The 16,409-nt window shown below is 51.0% G+C and overlaps 1 protein-coding gene across 1 annotated transcript in view; it reads right to left on the bottom strand.

Annotated features, from left to right (window-relative positions):
- The window catches only part of SERPINE3 (serpin family E member 3), a 55,307-nt gene that overhangs the window by 17,068 nt on the left and 21,830 nt on the right, over window positions 1-16,409 (bottom strand). The window contains exon 3 of the mRNA XM_075333935.1: window positions 4,388-4,621. Coding sequence (XP_075190050.1) covers window positions 4,388-4,621 — 234 coding nt within the window. The remainder of the gene's footprint in view (window positions 1-4,387; window positions 4,622-16,409) is intronic.

Below are 16,409 nucleotides of genomic sequence, written 5' to 3'. Positions count from 1 at the left end.
CACCCACTGTATGTGACCTTCAGGAATGACCGACTGACTATACGTCTCACATTCGTTCACTAAGCCTTCACTGACTTTCTAGAATTAACTGTCCTTTACCTGTCAGCTGACCCCTTCCACGTGGGCTAGTCCCAACACAACGGTTTCTGTCCCTTTGGTCTGTTGATGGGCAGAACATCCAAACATTCTACACCTTATATTATATACCTTATATACACCATATATATATATACCTTATATACATTACATTATATATTACAAACCTCAACACATCACATTACATTACTAATGCTTATGACACTTTTCCAATCAATACAATACACTTCATCTGACACAATATTTACAAAAGATGCAAAACATTCTTCACATTACAAGACAAGAACGTGATTGTTGTCTTCAAGGGTTGGAACACAACCGCCATTGTCCACCATTCTTAAGGGTGCTTTACACGAGACAATCTATCGTGCGATGCATCGTTGGGGTCACGGTTTTCGTGACGCACATCCGGCATCGTACACGACGTCGTCTCGTGTAACACCTCTGAGCGACGCAGTATCGCTCACAAATCGTGAGTCGTGTACGCGTCGCTCAGTTCCATAATATCGTTTATTTTCAATGGCGCTGATTGTTCATCGTACTCGGGGTAGCACACATCGCAGTGTGTGACACCCCGGGAACGATGAACACATATTACCTGCGTCACGCAGCTCCCGCTGGCTATGCAGAAGGAAGGAGGTGGGCGGGATGTTTATGTCCCGCTCATTTCCGCCCCTCCGCTTCTATTGGCCGGCGGCTGGGTGACGTCGCTGTGACGCCGAACGTCCCTCCCCCATCAGGAAGAGGATGTTCGCCGCCCACAGCGACGTTGCCCTGGAGGTAAGTATGTGTGACGGGGGGTTACCGACTTTGTGCGCCACGGGCAACAATTTGCCCGCGACGCACAAATGACGGGGGCGGGTACAATCGATTTTGAAATCGCACGATCGGTCGACCCGTGTAAAGCAGGCATTACACTTATATCGTAAATGTATTTCGTTTGAGAATTTCTTTATCACCTAACCATAGATGATAACTGTATGGTTCCTGATAATGCAGGGTCCCAAAATAACCATGTGATTGGAGCAGTGGCCATCAATTCATTGACTTCTGTTGGACTAAAGGCGATCAGGCCACCAGCAATCTTACATTTATCACCTAACCTGTGTGTTTAAAGGGAACACATGAGATCTCTCAATTCTAATGTAAAGACGGAATATATATATGGTAAGTACTGATTCTTGTTTCTTACTTTTTTTTTTTTCAATGAGATTCATAACATAGCGGATTACTTCTTACACAAAAGGTTCATAAAAATAGCAACAAAAAGAGGAATCAATATCCTCCAAAAATTAAGTATGACTTGCAGCAAAGATGGGCTGCAGTGTGTACATCGCCCAGGCCAAAAACTAATACTCTAGCAGGATACAGCTAAACCCCCACTAGGTTGAGGCATCACAGGTGCAGGAGGAGCAAATCACACTCACACTTCCAAAGATTGGAGGGGGCGATAAAACTGCACACTGATGGCTTGCATAGAGCACTGTTCACACATGCAGATACACAGTCACAAGCCGGCAGCCTATTAGGTGACGCCCTTACTATTAGATCAGGCGGGCTATGCAGATGCACAGTCACAAGCCCACAGCCTATTAGGTGACGCCCATACTATTAGATCAGACGGGCTATGCAGATACACAGTCACAAGCCGGCAGCCTATTAGATGACGCCCATACTGTTAGATCAGGTGGGCTATGAAGATACACAGTCACAAGCCCGTAGCCTATTAGATCAGGCGGGCTATGCAGATGCACAGTCACAAGCCCGCAGCCTATTAGGTGACGCCCATACTATTAGATCAGGCGGGCTGCCAAGCCATAGAAAACTACTAACAACCTCATACTTGTTGTTGTTAGTAGTTTTCTGGCTCTCAAAAATCGGGAAGGTACCTGGCTAGACCAGAGGGAACTGGGTACTTTCAGATGTGGATCTTACATCTACTGTAAATACATTACTCCTTCTAAGGAGTTCAGGAGTGCTAAAACAGGGAGGATCTATAAGAATAACTATTTTGCCAATTGTAAAACTCAAGGTGTAATTTACCTGTGTACTTGTAAATGCCCACTAGACTATGTCGGAAAGACAAAAAGACAATTTAAGATCCGTGTTGGCGTTTGGGGGACATCAGAAATAATCGTGATACCCCCATAGCTCACCATGTAAACAATTGTCATAAAGGGGATTTGGGATCCATCTCATTTAGGGTGATTGAGGTCATCCCCCAGTCAACATGATTGGGTGACTGGGATAAGAAAATTGTGCAAAGAGAAACATGATGGATTTTTTTTTATGGAGTCGACTGCCCCAGGGGATCTTAATGAGCAATTGAATTTCTCTAGTTTTATCCAATTAATATTCTACCATGTTTGTGATGGGGGTCTTTGGCTAGTTGTCCATAGATAAGTTCAGCACCCGGTATATGTCCTTCTGACCATGGGGGTTCATAATTTATATATAGAAATAAGATAAATAGGTAGTACAGAGTAGGGCATTACCAATCTGATAATATTGTAGCACTTCTGTCCACTTGTTTATAGTATCTGGTCCGCAGCCGGATACCTGACTTAAGGCCCCTTTACACACTGCAACATTGCTAGCGATATCGCTGTAACATCACCGGTTTTGTGACATAATAGCGACCTCCCCAGCGACATTGCAGTGTGTGACACGCATCAGCGACCTGGCCCCCGCTGTGAGGTCGCTGATCGCTACAAATTGTTCAGGACCATTTTTTGGTCCTTTGTTTCCCCCCTGCGCAGTATGCATCAGTGTGTTTGACATGTTACAACGACATTGTTAGCGACTTAGAACCCAGCCCATAGGCGTGTTATCGCGTTCCCTTCCCCGTCCCCTTCCCCGTCCCCTTACCTCCGATTGGTGGTCGCTGTTGCGTTCTGATTGGGCGACTTTCACTGAAAAGGCAACTTTAGCTCTTCCGTCCTTGGTTTCAAAGCTACCTTGTTCCTGAGAGTGCTGGTTTGCGGATCATTAGAGAGTTCTCCAGTCTGCAATACTATAAAGCCTATACGGTAAGCATCATTTGATTGAAACTGTATTGATGCTGTATAGATAAACCAGTGTGGAGTCGCCGCACAGAGAACTCTACAAAGATCAACAGAAGCTCAGGTACAAAGGATATACAAGCGCGACTTTTGCCAATCTTTCCAAGGTCGGGGTCGCCAATGAGAACGCACTAGCGATCACCAATCGTAGCTGAGGGGGGCGTGTAAAACGGACACCTAGGTGGCTTCAGCGCCAAACACCACGCCTCTAACATAGGTGTGAGTCGTCAAATAGCTGCGGTGTGACACGTCCCCAACAACCAGCAAGGTCGTTCTGCAGGTCCGTATCACTGCTGCGTCATTGGCCAGATCTGCCAGTTTGACAGCTCACCAGCGACTGTTTAGAGACTTTCCAGCGATCACGGCCAGGTCGGGATCGCTGGTGGGATTGCTAGAAAGACTCAGTGTGTAAAGGGGCCTTTAGTATTAGGTTACTCTATTTGCCACTATTTTAGATTGATCTGTTCAATGTATATTTGAGAATAAAAGTTAAGTTTTATTAATCTTTAATTAGGGTACCTCTAGTTGCCCTTTGGGCAAATTGTGTTTGTATCAATAACCCTATGCTGATTAAGGGTACAGATTAAGGTCTCAGTGTTTATATTGCTCAGATGAGCACTTCTGTTTGTTCGTATAGCAGCTCATTGTGGTCTGGCTATTGCTGATGAAAAAAACCTTCTGCATCACTATGGTATGCCAAACCTTTAAGAAAGGACAATTATCTTGAAGGGAATCTATCAGCAGGATTTCAACCCCCCCCCCAAAAAAATAGTTATATGTGGATGTCGCTCTGTCTCAGACAAGTCCAGCAACACCTTTACATGACCAGTCCGTTTCTCTATTACTCAGAAATCAGAGTTGGAATTGAAATGCAAATGAAGCTGCTAGACTATTTGTAGATCTGAAGTCTGTCACTCCGGCTCTATTCTCTGGCCAGCACTGCCTCCACTTACTTGACTCACTCTCTGCTCCTTTCCCTGAAGTCACACAGCATAAAGGCTGTCAGTCAAGCAGCAAGCAGAGATGGCACTGGGAGGGGAATAGAGCTGGAGTGACAGAGGCTTTAGATCTACAAATAGCTCTTCAGGCTCATTTGCATATCAAATCAAACGAGAGCTACTTGTGCAGTAAATAGTTTTGGTGATAATTCCCTTCAAGTGCTTCTAATATCACACATATTAGGGCTCACGCGAGCATGTAAATCAGACGAATGCAATCTAATAACTCACCTCCTGTGTTCCTTTGCACCCACTGGTTTATCTGGCTAGCTGTCCGGTTGTGCTCTGTGAAGTTGGTCCAGTGAATGCTGCCATTTGCCCATTGTGTAACGTGCTCCATAAATTGAGGGGAAATAGGCATTCCTGCCTGGACAAATAAGGCACATGCCACATGGATGGATGTATCCTGGTTGGAGTTCGAGAGTTCCCTGTGCATGCTTTTTAAAAAGCTTTCGACTGTTTTATCTGGTGGTAAATACAAAATGTACAAATGCAAATCAATACATACCTAGTAAAAGATAAAATGCAATCCTCACCTAATTATATCAATATTATTTAAAGGGAACCTGTGATATCTAAAAACCTGCAGATATGGGGTAATCTGCAGGTAATAGTTTTTAAAGCCTTTTCAGCACCTGCACATTGAATCCCGCTACCAGGAGAAAATGAACTTTTATCTTCCCGGCAGCATTCGGATTTCAGTCACTGGGCCGGCGTGCTTTCAGTCACCACTCTGGGTATTAAAAGCGGCGGCTATAACCCCAGCAGTGACTGACAGCCTCCTCTAATGCTGAATGGCTGTCAGTCAGTGCAGGGGATGCGGTTACAGCCGCCACTCTCCATACACAGAGCGGTGACTGAATCTGTGCTGGCGCTGCCCCCATGACTGAAGCCTGAATGCTGTCAGAAGAAATAGTTATGTTCCTCCAGGCAGCGAGGTTTTATGTGCAGGCGTCGGGCAGGTTAACCCCATAGCTGCAGGTTATTGGCATTTTCACACGTGACTGGTTCTTCTTAAAAAGACTGTCTGAGATCTGAAAAATATTAGCTAGCTGTAGTTTTTCGTCTGCTATGATCCATCATTACTACACAGAAGTAATGTCTTCAATAGGTATTCTGACATGTTTTGCCAAAGGCCTTTAAAGCTAGACAAGCACGGACGCCTGTCCCAAAGGGGCTACAGGGAAGGCGCACATGACTGAGGAGGGATGCTAGGCCTGAGGGTTAGTGAAGGGTTAAGGTGTAGTGCTTTTGTGGGGGAAGGTGTGGGGTGGAGCTATGGGGGCTATTGTGCCATGTGGTTGGGCAGGGAGTGGTCAGTGGTGGGAAGGATATATAGGGCAGAACTGGGGGAAGGGGGCAGTCATTCTTTACCTGGCAGACGTCCGGAATCGTCCCGCCCTAATTTTAGGATCCTCTGGAGATCGACATGGAGAAGCGAACAGGATTGACCTTGTCGCAGCAGTCGGCGGAAAGGAGGGGGGTATTTGAAGTCGGTGGATTGCACAAAGAGCGGTGGGGTGAACCCAGTGCAGGAGCGGGTTACCCCTGGTGGTGCAATGGTATACTTGGTTAAGGGGAGTCCCTGCTGTGCTAGGTCACAGTGGGACATGTTAACGTGCTGTGCTGGGTCACAACGTGGCATGTTAATGTGCAACACTCGGCTGGGTGTCCTCGAGCCGGTGTGGTGTGGCTGAGGGCACGTGGTGGAGCTGGTGTTGCAATCGTGTACAATGGACTCTTCATTTACCCCTTCTCCTTTTCCTAGTGGTTATGTGTATGGAATATTACTACGTTTATGGATAAAATGTTATTGCTTGTTTGGTGTTAATAAATGGGGCTGCTGTGGTCTTTTTACATCCAATGTCACGCAGTCGTGTCTTATTTTAGGTTAAGAAGGGGTAAGTGTGGGTTCTTGGGATGGGTCATTACAGTGAAGCCGCAGTCAGACTTTCCTAAGTCATGTTTGTCTGCAGTGGTCATGTGCATATGTGACGCCCTGGGCAAGCCAGGGGTCACAGGTCACAACACCACCACACCCCACACTCCAGGTAGGCACATCACAGCTAAACTACAAATCCTTGTTGCCCTCCTCCAGAGGCTGATGATTCACACCAGGGGGTGGGCCAGGCGGTTGGCTCCGCCCACCAAGGAGATCACAGCTCTGGAGGCGGGAAGTACCAGGCAGTCAGCTCAGGGAAGAGCTGGAGAGTAGCCCGGGTAGGGCAAGAGTAAACAACAGAGCTTGAGTGAGGAGCTAAGTGAAGGAGTAAACAAGTAGTGAAAGTGGAAAAGTGGTAAAGGAGGAAAGCAAGTGAGGTGACAACAAAGAAGAAAGGAAAGCCTGAAGGGTCCAGCTTTGTGTAGGGCCAGAACAGCAAGGTCAGCGACGGCGGTGACTGTCTGGAGGGGGACCGTTTGGAAGTTCCTGGAAGGACCCCGTTGGCTGTGTGCCCGGTGGTCTGGAGCAGTGTTCCGAAGGACAGTCAGCACCAGGGCAGGGGCCTCTCGGACCCCGGCAAGGCTAGGAGTCGCCAAATTTGCCGAATCCGTCAGTGAAGGGGACGTAGATCCCCCAGCAACCAAGTCCCGATTGAAGGCAACAGCTCAACCTGAAGCAGAGAGACACCGCCACCGCCAAGGCACCAGTTTCTCAGGGCCAGCGCCTGCGGGCAAAGTGTAGAGCTCCTCCGGCCCAGATTGTAGTCGGGGAGCGGGTAACCGGAGGGAATCCACCGCTACCACAAGTCAACCATAGGTGCAAGGAAGAGGGACATCACCGTCACCTACCGGGAGTGCAGGTGCAGCCGTCTGTGGGACCGTCCTACCAGACGTTTGGTTTACCGTACAAACTGTGTCCGTGTCTCAGGCTGAGTGAGTACCACAGTGCCGCAAGGCACAGCGCTGCCCCCGCGTCCCTGCGCCCACCAGGCCCCGCACCTCACAAACCATCACCGGGCCCCGGGATCACCAACCCCTGCCCACGGAGGGGCAACACAACACCTGGCTGCTCCGCATCACCATCCCCGGGATCCCCGCATTGAGCAGCGGTGGTGAAATCACCACAACCGTGGGTGGCGTCACGAACTATAACAATCCCCGCACCCAACAAACCCCTTTCACTCACGGGTGAGGAGTGCCGCTCGAGAAAACCCCCGGGATCCGGCCTACGGCTCGAGCCACCACTGAGCAGCGGCCGCCGGACCCGAGCAGAAGGGGGCGAGCGTAGTGTGCTGACACCCTCCTCCCCGCCCGCGACAACTTGGCGTCACGAACAGGATCTTACCGCTCTGCCGTCTGGTAGAGGTGCGCCTTGTTACCGCCGGAGGTATCCGGCAGAAAAATTGCAGAAGCCGCCATCTTTGGCGCGAAAAGTTCCCGCTCGAGCGTCTTCTCGAGCAGTAGAGGCGCGAAGGCCAAGACCCCGCCCCGAGAGAGGAGGGGCCGGAAAGAGCTAAGGGGGACGGAAACAAGATGTCTGCGCCCGACGGAGCCGCTGGAGGAGCGGTGGTCGCAGCCGCAGCGGCACCCGCGGATGGGAATGGGCCTGCCCAGGTCCCGGCCGTACCGGCGGGAGGTGCCGCGGCCCCCGCACCGCTCAGGTCATGCCGTTCTCCTTGCCCTATGCGCCCGGAGCTGCCTGGCTACCGCAGTATGACGGGAAACCGGATGCCCTACAGGCCTTCCGGAAAAAGCTTAACCCGTTGCTAGAGCTGTACCCCCTGACTGATAAGCAACGTGCAGCGATAGTGCTAGGCCAGCTAACCGGTGCGGCGGAGCAGGAAGCGGAGACCTGGGCCGAGGGGGACCGGCTCTCTGTAGCCACCATCTTTGAGAAGCTACAGACTGCCTTCGAGACCCGGACTGAAGCTGAGCTGAGGATGCAGTTTTACCAGTGCCGGCAACGAGCTGGGGATAGCATTCGGGACTATGCTCTACGTCTGCAGACCGCCCTCTGCACGCTGAAGCGGGTGAACCCTATTAATGAGGCGGATAGCAACAAGATGTTAGTGGAGCAATTTGCGCAGGGGATGAGGTCCCCTGAGGATCGTAAACAACTCCGCCTGTGGGCCCTGGAACACCCTGATGTGGACTTTGCTGTGTTAAAGGAGCGGGCCATTAAAGCACTACAGCCCCCAGCTGCCGAAGTTCTGGAACCCGCCCCGTGGCCCGTTGAGACGGCTCCCATTGTGGCGGCCTCAGCCAAACCAACCTCTCCAATACCTGCAGCCCCGAGCAGCACGGTGGAAGAACTGGCAGCCCAGGTCCGTCGTATGGACGGAGACCTTGCCAAAATCCTTGCTGCACTGCAACCTCTGACCAGATCTCAGCCTTCAGCACAGATGCAGCTTGCTGACAGCCCTGAAGATGTACCCTGGATGCAGCGGAGAGGTGCTAATCCCCCGCGGAGCAGGCCTCCAATCTGCTACAAGTGCCGTAAGCCGGGGAATTACTATCGAGAGTGCCCGTTAAACGAGCAACCCCTGGGGCCCCGGGCCAATCCTCAGGAGTAGAACCCCGTGGCTCCTCGGACTGGCGGGATCGGTATATCGGGGCTCGACCCATCATTCCCGTGGTTGTGGACGGTATACCGGTGATGGCTCTCTTGGACACTGGATCCCAGGTAACCACCATACCATACACATTGTACCAGCGGTATTGGGGGACGGACAAGCTACCACCCCCAGATACTAGTATAACGCTGATTGCTGCCAATGGACTCCCTTTGACCCAGGTGGGGTATAAGCAGGTGGCCATGACAGTGGGGCAAGCTGAACTGCAAAACCAGGGTATGATTGTGATCATGAATGAGCCCAGTGATCATAACCCGAAGATAGTGCTGGGAACCAATGTGATGGAGCACTGTATGGGTGATGTGTTGGCCCTATTGCAACAGCTGGCCGCCACGGCGGCAGGGAGCCGACAGAGAGCTGTGCAGCGTGAAATTCGTGCCTTGATGTACTGCCAGCATGTAAATTCAACAGGAGGAGAGATTGGTGGCGTGAGAGTGATGGATGCGGCCCCGTTGCTTGTGCCCCCCAGAAGTGAGATGATGATTTGGTGTAGGGCAGCCGTAGGGCCTCAGGGGCGTGACTACCCTGCCATGATGGAGCCCATACCCTCCAAGCACTGGCCCACCGTAATAGCCGCCCGAGGGGTGGTAGACGTGAAAAAGGGGAGGGTGCCCGTGAGGGTGTTGAATTGTGGGGAGGAAGAGGTCAGGCTCCCCCGGTATGCTACCATCGCCAAACTGCTCACCCTAGATCCTCACACCATCCATGAAACCAGTCCCTCAGTCTCCCCACCTGCTACCAGCACTTCCCCACCGCAGGGGGAGGTGAAAGAGTGGCACCAACAGCTACATGTGGGCACTGACGATACCCCTACACATCACAAAGCGGGGGTATACAGGGTGGTGCAGGAGTATGAACAGGTATTCAGTAAGCACCCACTAGACTTCGGGCAGATCAAAGGGGTCCAACATCACATCCCCACTGGTGAACACCCCCTATCAAAGAGAGGTACCGGCCTATTCCCCCTGCACATTACCAGTGTGCCAAAGATATGTTGAGGAATATGAAGGAGGCAGGGGTCATTCGGGATAGCTGTAGTCCCTGGGTCGCTCCGTTGGTACTGGTCAAGAAGAAGGATGGTACCATGCGGATGTGTGTGGACTACCGGAAGATTAATCAGATAACCCACAAAGATGCCTACCCGCTGCCCCGTATTGAAGAATCGTTGGCCGCGCTGCGGACGGCAAATTATTTCTCTACCCTGGACCTCACCAGTGGGTACTGGCAAGTGGCCGTGGCCCCAGAAGACCGGGAGAAGACCGCCTTCACCACCCCGATGGGGCTTTGCGAATTTAATAGCATGCCGTTTGGGCTGTGCAATGCCCCTGGGACCTTCCAACGGCTGATGGAGTGCTGTTTGGGACATTTAAACTTCGAGACCGTCCTGCTGTACTTGGATGATGTGATTGTTTATTCCCAGACGTATGAAGCCCATCTGGAGCACCTGGCCGAGGTGTTCGCGTCCCTTGCCAAGTACGGGATGAAATTGAAGCCCTCTAAATGCCACCTGCTGAAGCCCAGGGTGCAGTATCTCGGGCATGTGGTGAGTGCGGATGGTGTCGCTCCCGACCCTGAGAAGATCACTGCCATCCAGAGCTGGCCGAGACCAACTACAGTTAGAGAAGTAAGGCAGTTCCTGGGTCTGGTGGGGTACTACCGGCGCTTCATCAAGGGGTACACGAAGATGGCTGCCTCCATGCAAGACCTCCTCGTGGGACAGACCAAAGGGGGGAGACCAGCCCCACTGGTGTGGGAGGACAGGCATGAGGAGTCCTTCCGTCAGCTGAAGGAGGCTTTGACCGGGGAAGAGGTCCTGGCGTATCCGGACTACGGCTGCCCATTCATTCTCCACACTGATGCCAGCAATGTGGGTTTGGGGGCAGTCCTATCCCAGGTCCAGGAAGGCAAAGAGAAAGTGATTGCCTATGCTAGTCGAAAACTCCGGCCGACCGAAAGGAACCCTGAGAACTATAGCTCTTTCAAGCTTGAGCTCCTGGCACTGGTGTGGGCTATCACCGAGCGGTTCCGCCACTACCTGGCCGCCGCAAAGTTCACCGCTTTTACGGATAACAATCCGTTGACTCACCTGGACACGGCCAAACTGGGTGCATTAGAACAGCGGTGGGTAGCCAGACTAGCCAACTACGACTTCACCATCAAATATAGGGCCGGTCGTGTCAACATCAATGCTGATGCCCTCTCTCGAATGCCCCACTTGTCAGAAGGTGAGTGCAAAGATGATGACCTCGAAGAGATCGAGTTGCCTGCATTCCACCGGCCATAAGGTGAGAAGATCCATGTCCATCAACAACGGGTGAATCTGGATCCGCTACCTAGTCAGAAGTGGCAAGAAGCTCAAAATCAGGCGCCTGCGGTCCGCTTGGTCAAGAACCTGGTAGAGCAAGGCGCCGCCGGGATGGACCCTGCCGCCCCAGCGGAGGCCCAACGCTTGTGGAAAGAACGGGCCCGACTGTGCCTGCATCAGGGGAGGTTGTACCGGGAGCTGATTAACCCGAAGACCCACGAGAAGACCCGCCAGCTGGTTATTCCCCAGGCTGATGTGCCCACCGTTCTGCAGGCGTACCATGATGGAGCCGGCCACTTCGGGTGGAAGAAGCTGGAGATGCTGTTAAGAGAGCGGTTTTATTGGAGTGGGATGCGGGAATCGGTAGAAGCCTGGTGTCGAGAATGTGGTCCTTGTACGTTGAGGAGGAAGGATGAAGCTAGCCAGAAGGCCCCCCTGCATCCCATCGTTACACACCAACCGTTGGAGCTGGTCGCCTTGGACCATGTGAAGCTCACCCCCAGCCGAAGTGGGTATACCTACGCTCTGACCATAGTGGACCATTATTCTCGGTTCATGGTGGTTGTCCCGGTCAAGGACTTAACCGGCCGTACCGCTGCGAGAGCGTTCCAGGCGTACTTCTGTCGGCCCCATGGATACCCTGAGAGGGTGCTCACCGACCAAGGTCCAGCCTTTGAAGCGGAAGTATTCCATGAGTTTTGTCAGCTGTATGGTTGCAAGAAGATCCGGACCACTCCTTACCATGCCCAGACCAACGGTATGTGTGAGAAGATGAACCATCTAGTCCTGGGTCTCCTCAAGACGTTGCCACTAGAGGAACGGAACCTGTGGCCGGAGAAGCTGCCTGACTTGGTCGATATGTACAATAATATCCCGTTCAGCTCGACAAAGTGCACCCCAGCGTATCTGATGAGAGCTCGGCCTGGCCGGCTGCCAGTGGATTTGGAAATGGGATTGGAAGCCCCAGAGACGCTCCCCGCAACGGCTGAATGGGATGCCCGGCGGAGGGTGCAGTACCGACAGATTCAGGAGTATGTGGAGAAGAACCTGGGTCAGAGTCAAAAACAGCAGGAGCGGCACTTCAATCAGAGAGCGGCTGCCGGGCCTTTCCAGCCCGGAGATGTGGTGTTGAAGCGGAAGAGAAAAACCCACAAGTTGGATGATCAGTGGGAACAAACCCCCTACGTCATTCAGCCCGCCGGATGGGAAAATGGAAAGACTTACCAGATCAGTCGCGACCAAGGGGGCACTTTGGCCACGGTTTCTCGGGACCATTTGAAAAGGTGCCCACCAGCCTTGAGGACCATGCCGGAGGTGCCAGCTCCTCCCCCAGCGGAAAAGGAAAAAGAGGTGATCCACACGGTAATGGGTGACTTCCCCGCAGACTGGCCTATGCAGAACGGCGCGGTGATTCTTCCAGTGATACTGTTCCCACAACCTGTGGATGAAGAAGTAGTGGAAGCGGTCAACCGTGAGCCAGAGCCGATGCCAGTGCCCAGGGATGAACCTATGCCCAGCTCCCCTATGCCTCCACCTGTCCCACACGAAAGCCGGGAGGTGGAACCAGTTGTTCCCTCTACCCCACTGCCCAGCACCACTGACACTGGGCCCCGAAGGTCCACCCGTTCCAACCTAGGTAGACCCCCACTTAGGTACAGGGAGACCGTTCTGTGATAAAAGGGGTCAGGGAATGTGCAGAGTAGTTGTGTGTTTGTTGAAAAGTTGAAAGTTCTGATGAAAATGATAATTACCGAACAGTTACCTGATTTGCTTAGTGATTGACCGGCCGGAGCCGGCACCGTTGTCCCTGTGGGGACCGTTTAAAAAAAGCATGGGAACTATCCATGGACAAGCCCGTGAACTTGCAGGGCAACCACAGACGTTAGTTGCTTGTAAATATGTTGGTTACCGTTACCGTTTTCCGCAGGCCGCCTCCGGAGAGGCAGGTTGGAGGGAGGGCCCTCAGCAGAGCAGGCTAGGGCCCAGCCACCAAAGGAACCGGTGGCTACCCTCTGGAGGGAAGGACAGATCCCGCTCGGGTACCGTGTGCTGGACTGTGGGTCAAGGGGTGCTGCCTGGGTTTTAGGGGCAGCATCAGGGCCAGGTTGCTTGGGTGGGAGAGAGCGGAAACCGTAACCGTAAACCGTTGCAACGTTAAAGTAAAATCTGCCTCCCGTCTTGGGAAGAGTTATTAAAAATGTATATATGTTGATTTTTTCAAATGTTATCTTTTTCAGAAAAATAAAACCGGTGTAGGACAGCAGCCCGCGGACGGTCTGCATTTTGCTAAGGGGGAATGTGATGCCCTGGGCAAGCCAGGGGTCACAGGTCACAATACCACCACACCCCACACTCCAGGTAGGCACATCACAGCTAAACTACAAATCCTTGTTGCCCTCCTCCAGAGGCTGATGATTCACACCAGGGGGTGGGCCAGGCGGTTGGCTCCGCCCACCAAGGAGAGCACAGCTCTGGAGGCGGGAAGTACTGGGCAGTCAGGGAAGAGCTGGAGAGTAGCCCGGGTAGGGCAAGAGTAAACAACAGAGCTTGAGTGAGGAGCTAAGTGAAGGAGTAAACAAGTAGTGAAAGTGGAAAAGTGGTAAAGGAGGAAAGCAAGTGAGGTGACAAGAAGAAAGGAAAGCCTGAAGGGTCCAGCTTTGTGTAGGGCCAGAACAGCAAGGTCAGCGACGGCGGGGACTGTCTGGAGGGGGACCGTTTGGAAGTTCCTGGAAGGACCCCGTTGGCTGTGTGCCCGGTGGTCTGGAGCAGTGTTCCGAAGGACAGTCAGCACCAGGGCAGGGGCCTCTCGGACCCCGGCAAGGCTAGGAGTCGCCAAATTTGCCGAATCCGTCAGTGAAGGGGACGTAGATCCCCCAGCAACCAAGTCCCGATTGAAGGCAACAGCTCAACCTGAAGCAGAGAGACACCGCCACCGCCAAGGCACCAGTTTCTCAGGGCCAGCGCCTGCGGGCAAAGTGTAGAGCTCCTCCGGCCCAGATTGTAGTCGGGGAGCGGGTAACCGGAGGGAATCCACCGCTACCACAAGTCAACCATAGGTGCAAGGAAGAGGGACATCACCGTCACCTACCGGGAGTGCAGGTGCAGCCGTCTGTGGGACCGTCCTACCAGCCGTTTGGTTTACCGTACAAACTGTGTCCGTGTCTCAGGCTGAGTGAGTACCACAGTGCCGCAAGGCACAGCGCTGCCCCCGCGTCTCTGCGCCCACCAGGCCCCGCACCTCACAAACCATCACCGGGCCCCGGGATCACCAACCCCTGCCCACGGAGGGGCAACACAACACCTGGCTGCTCCGCATCACCATCCCCGGGATCCCCGCATTGAGCAGCGGTGGTGAAATCACCACAACCGTGGGTGGCATCACGAACTATAACAATCCCCGCACCCAACAAACCCCTTTCACTCACGGGCGAGGAGTGCCGCTCGAGAAAACCCCCAGGATCTGGCCTACGGCTCGAGCCACCACTGAGCAGCGGCCGCCGGACCCGAGCAGAAGGGGGCGAGCGTAGTGTGCTGACACCCTCCTCCCCGCCCGCGACACATATATGGCATGTCAAAATTGCGGGAAAAACAGGGGCTGGAGGAGACACTGGAGCTATAGAGGTGAGTACTATTTTATTTTTTTATTTTTTTCAAAATACTGGAGAAACCCTATGAATACAATTTCTGGCAAAAGATCTCAGGAAATAATAGTTGTTGGGTATATTGTTAATTAAGGGCGGTTTCCAGTTTAAAGTCTCTTCAATATGTAAATGATTTTTCTGAATTATGCAAATCCAAAAAGGTTTCTGTGCTATCCTGACTGAGATCAAATTAATTTCATTCTAATTTCATTGCAAATTAAAATTGAAAAAAAGACTCTGCATAGATCAAACCTAGGAATAAGAACAGCTACTGTACATGGCCTGAAAATCCTAAGCGGAGTCTTGGATGTGCACCCCTGGATTTCAGCTTGTAATCAAATAAGATACTGGAAAAACTTTTAATTATTATTCTGTTGGATATTGTACCAGACTGCTGACTCAAAGTTTGCTCCATGCATCAAGCCGCATCTTTCCATTCCCTGCTGTAAAGTTAATAAACTATGCCCACTTATATACAACTTTCATACACTTTGTTTCAATTTCTCCCAATCTTCACAATTTTTCTTTTTTTGCTGTCAGTCATTGGTTGCCATATTTAGTAACTGATTTTCTACACATTATAATACACAGTGACATGCAAAAGTTTGGGCACCCCTGGTCAAAATTACTATTATTGTGAACTGTTAAGCAAGTTGAAGATTAAATAATCTTTAAAACGCATAAAGATAAAGATGACACATTTCATTTGTATTTTAGGCCCTCCAAAAATATTTTCATCTTTTACGTTTGAAAAATTACAAAAAAGGGAAATGGGCTGATGCAACCGTTTGAATACCTTTGGAGACTTGATTGCTCAAATAACTTTGATCAAGATTTCAGACCTTAATTAGTTTGTTAGGGTTATGGTTTGTTCACTATCATCGTTTGGACAGGCCAGGTGATGCAAATTTTACAGCTTTATAAAACCCCAGCCTCCTCTAACTATGTATCAAAAAACAGCAGCCATGAGTTCTTCTAAGCAGCTGCCAAGCACTCTGAAAATGGTGGAGGCACACAAAGCAGGAGAAGGCTATAAGAAGTTAGCAGAGCATTTTCAAGTTGCCCTTTCCTTAGATAGAAATGTACCTAATTAAGAAGTGGCAGTTAACAGGAACAGTGCAGGTCAACATAAGGTCTAGAAGACCAAGCAAAATTTCTGTGAAAGCTGCTCGTAGTATTGCTAGAGAGGTAAATCAGAACCCTGGCCTTGACTGCAAAAGATCTTCAGGAAGATTTAGCAGACTCTGGAATTGTGGTACATTGTTCTACTCTTCAGAGATATCTGTACAAATATGGCCTTCATGGAAGAGTCATCAGAAGAAAACCTCTCCAGGGTCCTCACCATAAAAATCAGCTTCAGAAGGATGCAAACAAACATCTAAGCAAGTCCTGAGGGTTAAAATAGAACTCTTTGGCCACAATGTTAAAAAGTATGTGTGGAGAAAAAAGGGCTCAGAATTTAAAAAAAAAAAAAAATATATCTTCGACAACCATTAAGCAAGAGGGGTGGATCAATCATGCTTTGGGGTTCTGTTGCAGCCAATGGCAAAGGGAACATTTTACAGGTAGAGGGAACATTGAACTAAATGAAATTTCAACAAACTCTTGATGCAAACATAACACCTTCCGTAAAAATACTGAAGTTCAAAAGAGGATGGCTTTTACAAATGAATAATGATCCTAAACACACATCAAAATCCTCCATAGTTTACCTCAAAAGGCGCAAGCTGAAG

The sequence above is a fragment of the Anomaloglossus baeobatrachus genome, chromosome 2 (genome assembly GCF_048569485.1).
Source record: "Anomaloglossus baeobatrachus isolate aAnoBae1 chromosome 2, aAnoBae1.hap1, whole genome shotgun sequence".
NCBI lineage: Eukaryota > Metazoa > Chordata > Amphibia > Anura > Aromobatidae > Anomaloglossus > Anomaloglossus baeobatrachus.
Note: the sequence above shows the minus strand (reverse complement) of the source record. Positions and strands in the feature narration are given on the sequence as shown.